Raw genomic sequence first — 13,955 nt, forward strand, 5'->3', positions numbered from 1 at the left:
TCTCATAATCTGTCTACAGTCTATGTTGAGCATGTAGCCTTAATTTAAGAAATTAAACTTGTGGTAGTAGTCAGTCAACAAATGACTGGTGCAGGGCAGGAGCGGGATCAAAGCAGCGTTTGTTGAAATGTATTTGTATGCTACTTACACGTCAATTTGTCTCCGCTTCCGTGTGGACAAAGATGTCCCCTGGGTCCCGACCTCTTTTTCGGGAGAGTAGCCTACCATCCGATAAATTGAGCGAGGGGTGGTTACTGTGTATTTGAAAATGTTAGGCTAATAGGCCTATGTAATTAGTTATGGAGTGTGGAGGTTTGGTGATATTATTCAGGGGTTGTATTATCCTATGTGATGAATTTATTTGTATTTTGGAAAGGGTGGTCATGATTATTATGAACATAGCCTATAGGCTACAAAGTTAAAACCCCATGAAGATAAATGGTTCCGGCCAATTACCAGTGGTAGCTATTTAACGCAGTTGAGAAGCAGTGATGGGGTTAGTTTATGAATGGTGTTGTGCTGGTGATTAAGTGCTTTAATACTACAAAAAAATGCCACACCAGATTTCTGCCAACAAAATCATCAAAATGCATCTAATATGATTTCAGGGATCACTGACTGGAACAAGGGCCCAAGTTGTCAGAGGAGCAGTTTGCCGGACCGTGTGTGTGTGTGTGTGTGTGTGTGTGTGTGTGATTAGTGGGAAACATTTTCCTCTGACAAACGTAATGATAGGCTTTATTATTGAATATAAGGGTAAAATATAAGGCTATTATGACTTATTCAGAAACTGTTGGTTATGGATGGTTTAGTTCTAGTTTATTTGGGGAACTGAATGCAAGGTAAGCCCCCCATAGATCGAACAAAATGTGAGGGTATGGATACATTATAATGGATATTTTTTTGATAGGCTAAAGTTGATTTTCTATTGTAGTTAAGGTGTATACAATTGATGTAAGTATGCATGCTGTGATGGTGATGGGGCAGCTGGGTGCTCCATGAACTGCGCATGCGCACTCTCACTTCCCTATTCAGACTTTTTTTTTTCTAGACTGCGAAATAGAAGTGAACAGTCATTCAGCAGTTTAATTCAAACCTATTAACAAAACAACAGACAGACAAATGGCTACGAACTCCGAACAAAGTGATTCGTTGCCCGTCGCTGGAATAGTGATAGCTGTAGTATCAAGTTTTATCAATGGCTCGACATTTGTGCTTCAGAAAAAGGGAATATTACGCTCACGCGACAGAGGTAGACTGACAGAGGATAAGTAGATGGACACATGCTCTCTGTTCTGAATATCCACACGTGTACAAGTGTAATAGCCACTATGAATGACATGATAAGGCTTAGTATAACTCTTCACTGTATTTCCACAGGAGGCTCGTACCTCACTGATGTTGTGTGGTGGAGTGGCACGGCGTCCAGTGAGTATAGCGCCATCTGTCGATTCAAATGACTGCATAATGAATTATTCCGCATGGATGTTATGGAAGGGTAGGGCCAGTGGAGAGAAAAAAAAATAAGAAAATGTTTTCTCTCTTTTTATTATGCTCTAAGAGAAAATAAAATAGGGAAATAAATGTGTAAATTTGACATTTAAGTCTTATTTCAAAAAAACAATAAGAATATACAGTATATCTTTTTTGAAACAGTTCTCCAGCACTTTACATATTGAGAAAATTCGTTTTGGGTTTCAGGGAAAGCAGAGAAATTTGAACAGATATGGCAGCCTTTCCCTGACTATATAGCCTACTGTATAGGGCCTACTGAAAGGACCTACATGACACCTCATTTACTTTTTATTTGCCTTTAGTTTAAATAATAATTTGAAGTCCTTAGAAACGTGTAAAGTAGAGTAAAACTACTTTAAACATGTTAGTTGTTTGTTCTTGTGTGTGTGTGTGTGTGTGTGTGTGTGTGTGTGTGTGTGTGTGTGTGTGTGTGTGTGTGTGTGTGTGTGTGTGTGTGTGTGTGTGTGTGTTCGTTCTCTTAAAAAAAGTTAAGTATTTAAAAACAACTAATTAAATAAAACTCAAAAGTAACTCAAATTAAATAGAGGGGAGTGAGCGATTCTGGAGAACGCTTGTCAAAATGACTTTTTTCTCAAAGAAGTCAGTGAATAGTTTACATGCTTTAAACTATACAAACACATGGTAGGCTATGTAAACAAAGGGGGCCACCATAGCTAGCAACATACCCGTTTGCAGAGCCTCAGCTGTGTATTAACACTGGATTATTATTTTTTCTGTTAGAACTGGTCGTAAAGGGACACCTGCAATCTCACTTCATCCTTGAACGATGGCTGTTAATATAAATGTGAGAGTGCTGCCTGTGATAGTGATTTTTAAGCCTTTTTTTTACTTAGCGGTCACTTTTTGAATCCCCTGTAAACCCAAATCTATCTTCTAACTATGTCATTTGGGGAGTTAGTTGCATGATAGTAAGCATCTGAAATGAGTACGCATTTTTATCAAAGATATTGGCTTTTGAGTTATTATCCCGGAATTTACTGCAGTCTTGAACTGTCGAGTTTATTCTTCATTTTGACTTCATTGAAGAAATTGTATTACAACTTTATTAAAAAGTCCTCCTCATTGTTCTCTCTCGGGTGGCCATGATACTAACATAAAAAGTTGTGACACGCCTGTTTATGAATCTCATCAGTGATCGTTGGTCAAATTGGGAACTTTGTGGCATACAACGTGGCCCCTGCTGTGATAGTTACGCCCCTAGGAGCCCTGGGAGTGATATTTGGGTAAGTACGAGGTAACAATGGGTTATTTAGCTAGACATTGGGATTTGGTTTAGAGAAACATCATACAGTACATGCAGCAAAATACTCTAGCTACACTTGGGTTTGAATTGAAATGTCATACTTTGTTGTCAATTAAACAGTTCCTCCTGATTATCTTTTCTGACATACTTTAAGGAGAAGTATTATTTCATGCCAAAGCAAGTAAGATATTTTTCCTTATGTCTTATTTTTAGCAGAGAGTTGCTGAAGGTATATAAATTAATACAATTTCAATCTGTGTAAATAAATAATATTGGCACCCAGACATCAAGCCAGCATGAACGGCTTTAATCTCATCATGTCACTGTATTGTTTTACATCTACCAAGCACAAGAGTGCAGTGTTTGACACAATTTTTCACCTTAAAATACTTTCTGGACTTCCTTGAGAATGAACTGCCTTGCTTGTATTGCCACTAAATGTTGTTTTGTTGTGTGCAGGGCTGTGCTGGCTTCTTGGATCTTGAAGGAGCATTTGAACGTGCTGGGAAAGCTTGGCTGTGCATTATGTTGCTGCGGCTCTGTCGTGCTTATCATTCATGCCCCTAAAGCACAGGCCGTGACGTCAAGGCTGGAGTTAGAGGAGAGGCTATCAGACCCAGGTGACAAAGTCCATTTTGTTAGTTTTTTTTTTTCTTTCTTTTAATTTACTCTAGTTATTGTTCAATGTGTGAATGAATAAAGATTAGTTAGAATATAGAGGTGCAAGAAGGCCAGTAAAAAAAAGTGCCAATAACTAATTAGTCAATGTGCAGTCCACTTTCATGAGCAACTCTTCTTAACAATGTAATAAGATTATTTTTTTCTCAACCTGCAGTGTTTGTACTTTATGCCGTGTTGGTGGTCCTTGCGCTGGTCATCCTCATTCTGTGGATTGCTCCCGCTCACGGCACATCAAACATCATGGTGTACGTGGCCATATGTTCCCTCTTAGGAAGCTTCACCGTGCCAAGCAGCAAAGGACTGGGCCTGGTTGTACAAGACGCCTTTGGAGAGGGGCCCTCGAGCGGCAGGGCCCTGGCTCTCTTTCTGGGCTTGCTGGGGACACTGGCCGCCAGCATCCTCATACAGTTCTTCTTCATCAACAAGGCCTTGCAGTGTTTCTGCTCCAACGTGTTTGAAGCCGTATACTACGTGACGTTCACCTCCACTGTCATCTTGGCCTCGGCTCTCCTCTTCAGGGAGTGGACCGCGCTCACTCTAACCGACGGCCTGGCCATGCTTTGTGCTCTGACTACAGTGTGTGTGGGGGTGATTTTACTCCGCATATCCCAAGAGGCTTTGATTACTTGGAAGGAGAAGACGGATTAAGAGATTGTGTTCAGAAACTGCAATTTCTTCTTCTAACACAGAGTCTATACTTGAATTTTTATTTTTGTTCAAACTCCAGTTGAAATGACCAAAGTGACCGTTACTACTCCAACTTAACATGCTACCTGAATATCCTTGCATTTTGTCATGGAACATTTCTTACTCATGCATAGTAATAATAACCATTCCATATTTCATTTTTCAATTTATACTTACAAATGCAACTCACTATTTTGAGACGTGTACTTCACACCCCACAGTGCACTAAAACACAGCAGTTACAAATAAGCTTTTAAAACATAGGTAATAACCAAGTCTTAACCAACATCCAGAGTGTTGCCCTCAAGGCTTTTAACGGGCCCCTTGAATGTTCTCCCTTTCTCTCAGGACTGTATCAGTGTAGAATCGCCTACACTTTTGACTTATTCAGTGGGCCTCTGAATTATTCAGTGTGATTTCAGAGGCGGCCTCTTCATGGGCAGAGTTGTGTAGAAGATGTGTATCAACAATGTCTGAATGTGTGTTAAGTCTTAATGGAGGGATTTGTAGAAGCTGAAATAAAATATATCAACTTTTGTTCTGTGGCCATTAGTCATGATATTAATTGTGGCTACATGTTTGTTGAGCGTTTTGAAAATGTTATTTGATTTAAAGATTTTTTATTAGCATTGTACAAATGTGTACAGTCATTTCCACTACTGAAGGCTATGTGTCATCTTCGTGCTGACTTTGGCAAGCTTTTGCCATACTGAAGGGTCCATGAGAAATGTAGTCTGCTCTCCTTTCTAGCTCTCTGAGCCATTTAATTTGAGTGTTGAGTGCTGCTAACTTGCTTCTTATAAAAAGCATTTCCCCGATCGCTCCATAGCACCATCACTTTGCTTTGACTTTCCACATAGGCCTAGTTCTTTTTATAGCCTATGTGAGGTAATAAGGTTTATGGAGAAAAAAGACAAAAAACCTAATCTAATAGCCTATAGGCTAATAGATTAGAAAGCAGTTTCTTTGATTAGTTTGTTTAAAAATTGGTAATCATGCTGTCATGACCTAATAGATTTAATTTCCCAATCATATTGATGATTGGAAAATGCTTAATATCCTACATGGACGTTATTTTGAATAAACAATCATTTTAGTGCGTGGGTGCGTGTGTTGTTAATTATGAATCAAATAAAAATGTAATCTAAATAACTACTGTTGAGCGTTGGCTTTGTTTTCAGCTACTATATCAATTGATATGATATCGGTGTGGTACTGGACTTCAGCCTGCGGAGGGCACACAGTTGAGTGTTCACATCCCCTGTGAGCTGTGATAGGCAGAAGAAGAGGCTCGCAGTGCGGCACTCGTCCGGTGGCGTCGGTGCTGTGTGAACGTGGAGGGAGCAGTATGATATGGTTAGCCACACAACCAGGAAGCATGCTAGCTGTTAGCTAACCTCAAGACATTTACACTGTCTTCTAATTGTGTAACCCCTCAGCGCCTCTGGACAGGTATTTAACTTTTATTGTCACTTCTCTAACAAACAAACAAACAGCCGATATGCTTGGTACTCGGTTAACGCCAACTGGCTTCGTTAGCCAGCAAGTTAGCCCTTCGCCCTAACGGAAGCTAACGTGGCTAACGAGGGACTTACTGGCGAAGAAATGCTCGTAAAATGATAAAAATGTAAGGCTGTTACACCACGTGAACAGTCTCGGTAATTATCAGAATGACTACTGCCTTCAGGCCACTTCATGTTTTCTCGTTAAAGAGCTGGGCGTGGTGAAATTGGTTTTATATTAGAGCTGCACCTCGCGTGCTCTTTATTGGTCCATGGTTTACATCTAGCTCAGCGGAGTATCACTTCCTGGATGCCTGTGTATAACACAAATTAACATAGCTGCTGCAGACTAAAATGTTTATGGCTTTTCCAGTACACCCAGTCAACCGGTTTCAAACAGTCACTTGTTTGTATCGGACCAGCTATCAGTTTACTAGATAGGCTTAAAGTTAAATGCGCTGCCTGCTACTCTCATGGATTCTTCCCATTATAATTCCACATTTAAAGATGGGTTTCTGGGTTGTATTCTCGAATATGGAGACGGTAGGTCATTGCTGTTAAAATGGGGTTGGTTATCTCACTTAAGGATCTTTTTTTTTCTCAGCAACTGATACCGTGTTTTGTTGTCTTCTTGTGTGCTCTGCTGCTCTCAGGTGTCCGGGCTGTCCAGAACTGCACTTTTGGTCCCCATTTGCATTGTTTGTTGGTAAATGTGACCGAGGACACCAACGAAACTAGCCTCACAATGGGTCAGGACCGGGGAAAGTATGATTTTTACGTCGGTCTGGGATTGGCCGTCAGCTCCAGCATCTTCATCGGAGGCAGTTTTATCCTCAAGAAGAAAGGACTCCTGAGTCTGGCAAGGAAGGGGTCGATGCGGGCAGGTACTGACCTTTTCTCAGTATCTATCTATTGCACAAAACCACTTGCCTCCATGTCTTGGCACTATATTGCTATATTTGTGCACCATTGTCCAAACTAAAGTCAATTATGTTGTGAAACCAGTTGGCCCTCAACACACCTTACCCACATTTCAGACTGTCCTCCTTTAGTGTGTGTTCAAAGGCAAGGCAAGTTTATTTCTAAAGCACATTTCGTACACAAGGCCATTCAAGGTGCTTTACAGATGCAAAAACAAAATACATCAAGAATAGAGCACACATTAAAAAAAAAATACATAAAAACATAACATAATTCAAACATTTAAAAAGAATAAAAATAAATAAAAATTTAGAATTACAGGTTAAAACGGAAACAACAAAGTCTTCAGACCTGATTTAAAAGAGCCGAGTGTTGAAGCGGACCTCAAGTCCCCTGGAAGTTTATTCCAGAGCTTGGGTGCATTAAAACTGAAGGCTGACTCTCCCTGTCTAGTCCTTACTCTGGGGACTGTCAGTAGCACAGTGTCAGACGATCTGAGAGCTCTGACTGGTTTGTATGGGATCAGCAGGTCAGCAATGTATTTGGGGCCTAAACCATTTAGGGCTTTATAAACCAACATCAATATTTTAAAATCAATTCTTTGTGTGACAGGAAGCCAGTGTAAAGACCTAAGAACTGGGGTAATGTGATCCACTTTTTTGGTCCTAGTGAGGACTCGAGCAGCAGCGTTTTGAATTAGCTGGAGCTGTCTGATTGATTTTTTAGGAAGGCCTGCAAAGACACTATTACACTAGTCAAGTCTACTAAAAATAAATGCATGGACAAGTTTTTCTAAGTCTTGCTGAGACAGTAGCCCTTTAATTCTTGATATATTTTTAAGGTGGTAGTAGGCTGACTTAGTAATTGATTTAATGTGTTTTTTGAAATTCAAGTCTGAATCTATGACTACTCCAAGATTTCTAGCTTGGTGTGTTCATAGTTCAAAGTTTTATTTGTCACATGATTGCAAAAATAACATCTTACATACAGTGAAATTAAAAAGTGTGTGTGTCTCTCTCAAGGAGAGTGAGTCATCAGCACTCCCTTAACACCTAGTAATCATTAACTTTATGAGTTCCATTGACTTTCTGCTCAAATCAGGTGCAGCTGCCCGGCTTGTGGTGGCGATTGCATAATTCAGGTTTTGCTTACTTGCAAATGATATTCAGATGAGTGGAATCACGTGTGATAAAATACTTTTTATTTTTTTTACTCTTCAGGCCAGGGTGGTCATGCATATCTAAAAGAATGGTTGTGGTGGGCTGGTTTACTGTCAAGTAAGTAAGAACAATTTCCCTTCTGTCTGTCTACTCATAACACTGTAGTAAAGAACTCATGTGGACACAACAGAATTAGCATGGGTTCTGGTGTTTCCCAGGTTAAATGTGTAGCTGTTGACATTAAAACTGGGTTTTAGTTAGATGAAAATGTGTTTTTCAGACATCTAGGTCACACCTACCTTACTGTTCCTTCACAACCTTTTTTTAATTACTATATTTCAGTGTTTTGTAGGTCCCCACTGTTCCTTAATATATATAATTTGAAATGCGGTTAACCCCATTACACTTAGTTTACATGTCTATCATCTTAACCCAGTGTTTAACCAAGACTCCTTGTTGTCTTATCACCTGCTGTTGTCTAACCCGTGTTTATGTAAGAGGGAGTTTGTGTACTAAATGTTGCTGCAAGACATTCAAACCTTATACAGCATAGCAGCATTTACCTCTGTCTGCCTTCATTACGGCATAGTTGTCCTCTTCATAATTGGTATTTAACTTAACATGTGTCTTAATCCCTTTATAGTGGGAGCTGGTGAAGCTGCTAACTTTGCAGCATACGCCTTTGCTCCTGCGACTCTTGTCACCCCACTTGGAGCCCTCAGTGTGCTCGTCAGGTACAGAAGAGTCACTGCACAGCTTTTTCCCTTACATTTGGAAGTGGATTTGTGTAGTGAACTCACAGTGTCTCATTTTGATTCTTGTTGCAGTGCGGTGTTGTCGTCGTACTTCCTGACAGAGCGGTTAAACCTGCATGGGAAGCTGGGCTGCTTGCTCAGCATACTGGGCTCCACCACCATGGTGATTCACGCCCCACAAGAGGAGGAGATCAGCAGCCTGGAACACATGGCCGAGAAGCTGGTTGATCCAGGTATGGAAGATATTGTTTGCCTCGTATCCACTGAACAGCTAGTTCAGTTTGGTACATTATGGTTTGGTACGGAAGGGTATTCCTAGATTTGGCTTAAGTTTCCACTGAGATCTTATGCGAGTACCTTACTCAGAGCTGTTGAACTGCACTGGCAACTGCAGCTATGTATCATGTCATCAAAGCACACAATGTAGCCCGCCAGTAAATGCAATGAAGAAGAAAAACGAGACATTTTATTGAAAAATTCAAGATTCTTAACTATTCCGAGATGATTACACACAGCGGTTTATCTCAAAGGGAAATGACTATTTTGTTGATCAATCAAAGGACTGCAGTGTGTGAAGCTCCACTATTTTGTGCCCGCAATGAAAGGGTGCCAAAAATAGGTTCAGCCCAGTTCGCTTATTTTGGTACCCTTGCCAACTTTTGACTGTGGAACCAGCATACCGTACCGCAAATAAGGCGGTAGAAATTTAGTCCAGTAATATTTCTTCTACCAAGGTTTGCCTCCCAAGTCACAGTTGATTGAACACATATACAGCTATTCCATAGCATAGCACTTGATATTGGAACAACTGTAACACTTTGTTCATTTCCTTACAATCATGTTAACCCCACTAAACACCCTCTTCCTCCCTTCTTCCCAGGGTTTTTTCTCTTTGCCACTCTGGTAATCATCGTGGCCCTCATCTTTATATTTGTGGTGGGTCCCCGCCACGGTCAGACCAACATCCTGGTCTACATCACCATCTGCTCGGTCATCGGGGCCCTGTCTGTGTCCTGCGTCAAGGGACTGGGCATCGCCATCAAGGAAGCCATTGCGGGGGAAAGCGTTGCGAGAATGCCGCTGGCGTGGATCCTGCTGTTGGGTCTGATTGCCTGCGTGAGCACACAGATCAACTACCTGAACAAGGCTCTGGACATATTCAACACGTCCCTGGTGACTCCCATCTACTATGTGTTCTTCACCACGTCTGTGCTCACCTGCTCTGCCATCCTCTTCAGAGAGTGGGGCCACATGGGCACGGGCGACATCATCGGCACCCTCAGTGGCTTCCTCACCATCATCGTGGGGATCTTCTTGCTCCACGCCTTCAAGGACGTTAGCATTAGCTTTGCTAGCCTGGCTGTGTCCATGAGGAAGGACGAACGGGCCTTTCCCTCGGCCAACGGCATGGCGCCCCACAGCACCTACGAACTGCTACATAATCAGTCCACCGAGGACATGGAGGAAAGAGAAATGGACTTGCCTTTTGATAGCATCTCCAGAAGAAATGGAGCACTGACCTCCTCATTGGATGATTAAGGAACCTTTTTGTCACTGACTCACCATCCATGGCATTATGGGGTTTGAAAACAAGACAATCAGCTGTATGGGCAAAGTGACTTGGCAGACCAGTGGATTGTATTTAATGTTTTAATTTGCCTTACTTTTCTCAGAATATGACCTTGTCATGTTCAGTTAGAACTTAATTTCATTCCTCTGTAGCGCTGTAAATATGGGTTTTTTTAACAAGAGTTTTGTTATATGTACATGCATATTCATGCACTGACTTACTTTCTATAAATCAAAAAGATTAAAGGTTTTAATATATATTCTATATGAAGTCCTGCTGACAATGACTATATTTGAAAAGGACAGTCACTATAATTTGAGGTTTTCGTGATACTTGAACGTAACGTTTGTTGGAAGTCGTCCTGAACTTTTTTTTGTACTGTTTACATGAAAAGCTCTCCAGATGAACCCACAGATTTGTTACATATTTATTGAATTAAAATGATTAAAACAAATGAAAGGCACAGTGAATAAATGCTTAACATGAGTATGAGCTTTGTTACTTTTCAATTTCCTTTAAAATGTTTAGCATGCATGTTCAACATTATAGAAAATACAATTTTACTTCCACCCCCACTTAAAATAGGTTGCTGTTCACCCCTAGTATTCCACCACCGCAAATCCTTAAATACTCATCTGATCTGATAAAACTAATTTTCTTCCCTGATCTCTATAGCTTTTCTGCAAGTATAAAACAAATAACAGTTTATCCAAAAGGGGGACACATCTATTCATTTCTGATAAGGCACAAGTGAATACAAAAGAAAATTATTCTGACGAAAAAAGTGGCCCCGACTTCCTTACATTTAATGGTCCTTTGCTACGCAAGAACTTAAGTAAATGAGGAGGAATATTTGTGGATTGTCTGATAATGCCGGCAGTGTTTGGAACTACTTTGCTGGTCCGCGGTATGGACAGTGACTGCAGCACCTCAGCTGCTGGCCAGAGACTGGTGTATCGGAGGCTGGAAGCATCGCACGTGTTCCACAGGCATGTTCTCTCCATCTCCAGACTTCAGGTACTTGTTCAGGATTCCAAAAACCTCGTCATTCAGGATTTGGAATTTGCGGATTCTTTCAACCATCTTCTTAAGTGGCTAAAAAATATAAGAGATAAAAAGAATTTTACACACTGTTAGATGAGCTTTTTATTCAGACATCCCTGCAAAGCAGATTTTATATTAAGGCAATGCAACACAGATAAATGTGTCTGGCTTATTGTTCTTGGTGCACTGCACAAGGTGACCAACTCAAGAGTTCATGCTACTTGAAGGATCAAGGTAGAATGTAGCACTTCACCACTTGAGAGCTGTTTGGTAGCACGGCAAAAAAAATGGCTGCTGCATCTTCAGGTGTTTGAGAAGGAATCATTTCATAAATGAAGATGCTGTGTATTAGATTCATATGATGAGTCATAAATGGAATAGGTTAGATACAGCTGATGTGTGATGAAAAGTTTTATAAAATTGACTGAAGTAGTCATGGAGAGATAGGACAGTGCTGCTATAGTGTATGGCAGTACTGCTGATAGTCATCTCTCAAACTCACCACGCTCTTGATGACCTCATCCTTGCCGTCGTGCTTCTGCACCTTGAGCAGGTGGTAGCTGAAGTCCAGGATGTCAAAGCGTCTGTGCTGTCCCAGGAGGGAGATGATCATGCAGCCGGCCCAGTGTAGGCCGTCTCCAAAGCACTGCCTGAAAGAACACAAGAGAGTGTGGGGGGGGGGGGTCTGTGAGTGTTAGGATTTAGCTCTTTAAAGTTGCATGTGGTGCAGATGTTTTGTGCTGCTGCTGCACTCACTCCACTGTGAACTCGTGGGCTCCCACAGGGATGCAGTACACAAACTGCATGGCGCTCCAGAGGCGGTGGAACTCCACACACTCGTCCACGTGCATCACACCGTTGCTGGGCAGCGGCCCGCGCCAGATGGGGTCATCCAGGAAGCCTCGCACACGTGTCAGGATGACCTCAAACATGGACAGGCCACAGCACAGCCTCTCTTTGGTCAGAAGGTCGCCCTCACGAGCAATGGCTATTTGCTGGAAGACAAGTGAGGAGGGAGGCATGTAACGGACACAGGTCACAAGAACAGAGGTCAGTGACATTCAACAAGATTTTTGGTCTGGCTTTACCTGTGGGGTGCCGAGGCGCTCTATCAGTGGGACCATATGCAGTGCTGTGTATTTGGCTTCCAGGCGCTTCATCTTGGCATCGAGGCGCTCACCCTCTGCACACAGGGAGAGGAAAAGCGTTGTGACAAGCCTGGTGATATTCTGCCTTTTTATTTATGTCAACAAATCAAAACACAGTGTGCATTCAAAACCCTGATATAGCTTGATCCACTGTGCCGCAGAGTTCCACTGCATACACACATAGTGAGCTGTTGCCCTTGGTGACATGTTTCTTCCATACCACAAAAACACACACACACACACACACACACACACACACACACACACACACACACACACACACACACACACACACACACACACACACACACACACACACACACACACACACACACACACACACACACACACACACACACGTCGTGCTACCGTAAGCACTCACAGACCTGAATTAGTATTAGTTTGCAGCTAGAATCAGTCACCTACAAATGTTTAAAAAACAGCGCTTGTGCCCATCTGTTCTAATAACTTAATTAGACTTTTGTTAAATTACTGTATATTATATTTGGGACCCATTATTTTATGATTCACATCTTTAGCAGAATCCAGTGGGCTTACCTGTGGGCCACAGACAAGAAGTGTTGTTTGACTGATAGATAGACTGTGTCTGAAATCACACACTCATGTACTATTACCCACTATAATAAGCAATCAACAGTTTACTCAAAAAAGTGCAGCAAATGACACTTGTGAATCATCATTTTGTGTTATCCTGTGTATTAGACTGTATTGTGGGGTTGTTCACAGAATGGTGTGTGCATGCCATGGTCCCTACATTGTGTTTTCTAGTATGTTGATTTTTGAGGGCATTATACAGTATGGAGCATTAATTTAAATGGCACACACTGTAGTGGATAGGGTGTGATTTAAGATATATAGAGATAGTCATCTATCTATCTATCTATCTATGTATCTATCTATCTATCTATCTATCTATCTATCTATCTATCTATCTATCTATCTATCTATCTATCTATCTATCTATCTATCTATCTATCTATCTATCTATCTATCTATCTACAGCAAGAACTCTTCACATGTAAATGAACTACATGTTCCGTCAAAAATGTACCTTTGACGTGGACTCTTGGAAGAATGTTCTGAAAGGGTGCGGCATGCAGCAGATCGCAAACTTCTTCCTGTGACTGGGAGAAAGATAAGAGTAAAAGTAAAAACACTGGCGTGTATATACCAATATTTGTGTATGTGTGTGTGTGTACTTTATATACTGTACATACACAAACACACATGCATGTATAAGGTATGAAACCTGTTTGGATTGCATCCTGCATAAGTGAAATTGAATATGTGTACCAGACTCTGCTCGCTCAGCAGACAGAACAGCATGGCATTGCCCACTTCCCTCAGGTTCTGGAAACACACTGTCTTGAGCTCAGCGTACTCAACGATGTCCTTCAGCTGGTGATGAAAGAACTCTAGGATGCCTGAAAAAACAAATACGTCTGTTACACGGTTACCAAGCCTTCAAGCATCTGTCATAGCAACGGGTAAACCGTACGACCTCTTTGACAGCGAGGTCTATTTTTAGGATATACAGTAGTAGGGGAGACCGGAGCTAGTAGGCACACTTTTTACTCTAGTGAGAATTGCTCATCACCTTAACATCTTTCAATAGTCATTCCTACATTAAATTGAAGCTTAAGGTGTTGGCTTGAAATGTGTACCCCTCACTTTTTCTAACTTATTG

General features: G+C 41.4%; 2 protein-coding genes across 4 annotated transcripts in view; one reads left to right on the top strand and one right to left on the bottom strand.

Annotated features, from left to right (window-relative positions):
• The first annotated feature begins 1,065 nt into the window (after positions 1–1,065).
• On the top strand, positions 1,066–10,541 carry LOC307254389 (magnesium transporter NIPA2-like). 3 transcript variants are annotated; one of them, XM_080032767.1, is made up of 9 exons: positions 1,066–1,252; positions 1,381–1,428; positions 2,669–2,759; positions 3,239–3,399; positions 6,303–6,533; positions 7,791–7,847; positions 8,374–8,464; positions 8,558–8,718; positions 9,366–10,541. In XM_080032767.1, the coding sequence occupies exons 1-9, from the start codon at positions 1,123–1,125 to the stop codon at positions 10,022–10,024; spliced, it is 1,629 nt and encodes a 542-aa protein (XP_079888893.1). In that variant the 5' UTR covers positions 1,066–1,122; the 3' UTR covers positions 10,025–10,541. The 3 variants fall into 3 exon arrangements, with proteins under 3 accessions (XP_079888893.1, XP_079888892.1, XP_079888891.1); XM_080032766.1 differs by lacking the exons at positions 1,066–1,252; positions 1,381–1,428; positions 2,669–2,759; positions 3,239–3,399 and adding an exon at positions 5,459–5,599; XM_080032765.1 differs by lacking the exons at positions 1,066–1,252; positions 1,381–1,428; positions 2,669–2,759; positions 3,239–3,399 and adding an exon at positions 5,965–6,192.
• cyfip1 (cytoplasmic FMR1 interacting protein 1) overlaps positions 10,471–13,955 on the bottom strand; it is a 37,447-nt gene continuing 33,962 nt past the window's right edge. The window contains exons 26-31 of the mRNA XM_080032764.1: positions 13,562–13,692; positions 13,320–13,392; positions 12,188–12,282; positions 11,856–12,094; positions 11,602–11,749; positions 10,471–11,150 (exon numbers count right to left, since the gene is read on the bottom strand). Of these exons, the coding sequence (XP_079888890.1) occupies positions 10,986–11,150; positions 11,602–11,749; positions 11,856–12,094; positions 12,188–12,282; positions 13,320–13,392; positions 13,562–13,692 (851 nt within the window). The 3' untranslated portion in view covers positions 10,471–10,985. The remainder of the gene's footprint in view (positions 11,151–11,601; positions 11,750–11,855; positions 12,095–12,187; positions 12,283–13,319; positions 13,393–13,561; positions 13,693–13,955) is intronic.

The sequence above is a fragment of the Ammodytes marinus genome (genome assembly GCF_949987685.1).
Source record: "Ammodytes marinus genome assembly, chromosome: 8".
Lineage (NCBI taxonomy): Eukaryota > Metazoa > Chordata > Actinopteri > Uranoscopiformes > Ammodytidae > Ammodytes > Ammodytes marinus.

What these genes read in the sequence shown, in the direction of transcription:
- LOC307254389 (XM_080032767.1), top strand. Translation starts at nt 1,123, where the DNA reads ATGGCTACGAACTCCGAACAAAGTGATTCGTTGCCCGTCGCTGGAATA. An exon ending in ATTACGCTCACGCGACAGAG is followed by an intron (nt 1,253 to 1,380) that starts GTAGACTGACAG and finishes GTATTTCCACAG; the next exon opens with GAGGCTCGTACCTCACTGAT. An exon ending in GGAGAGGCTATCAGACCCAG is followed by an intron (nt 3,400 to 6,302) that starts GTGACAAAGTCC and finishes TGCTGCTCTCAG; the next exon opens with GTGTCCGGGCTGTCCAGAAC.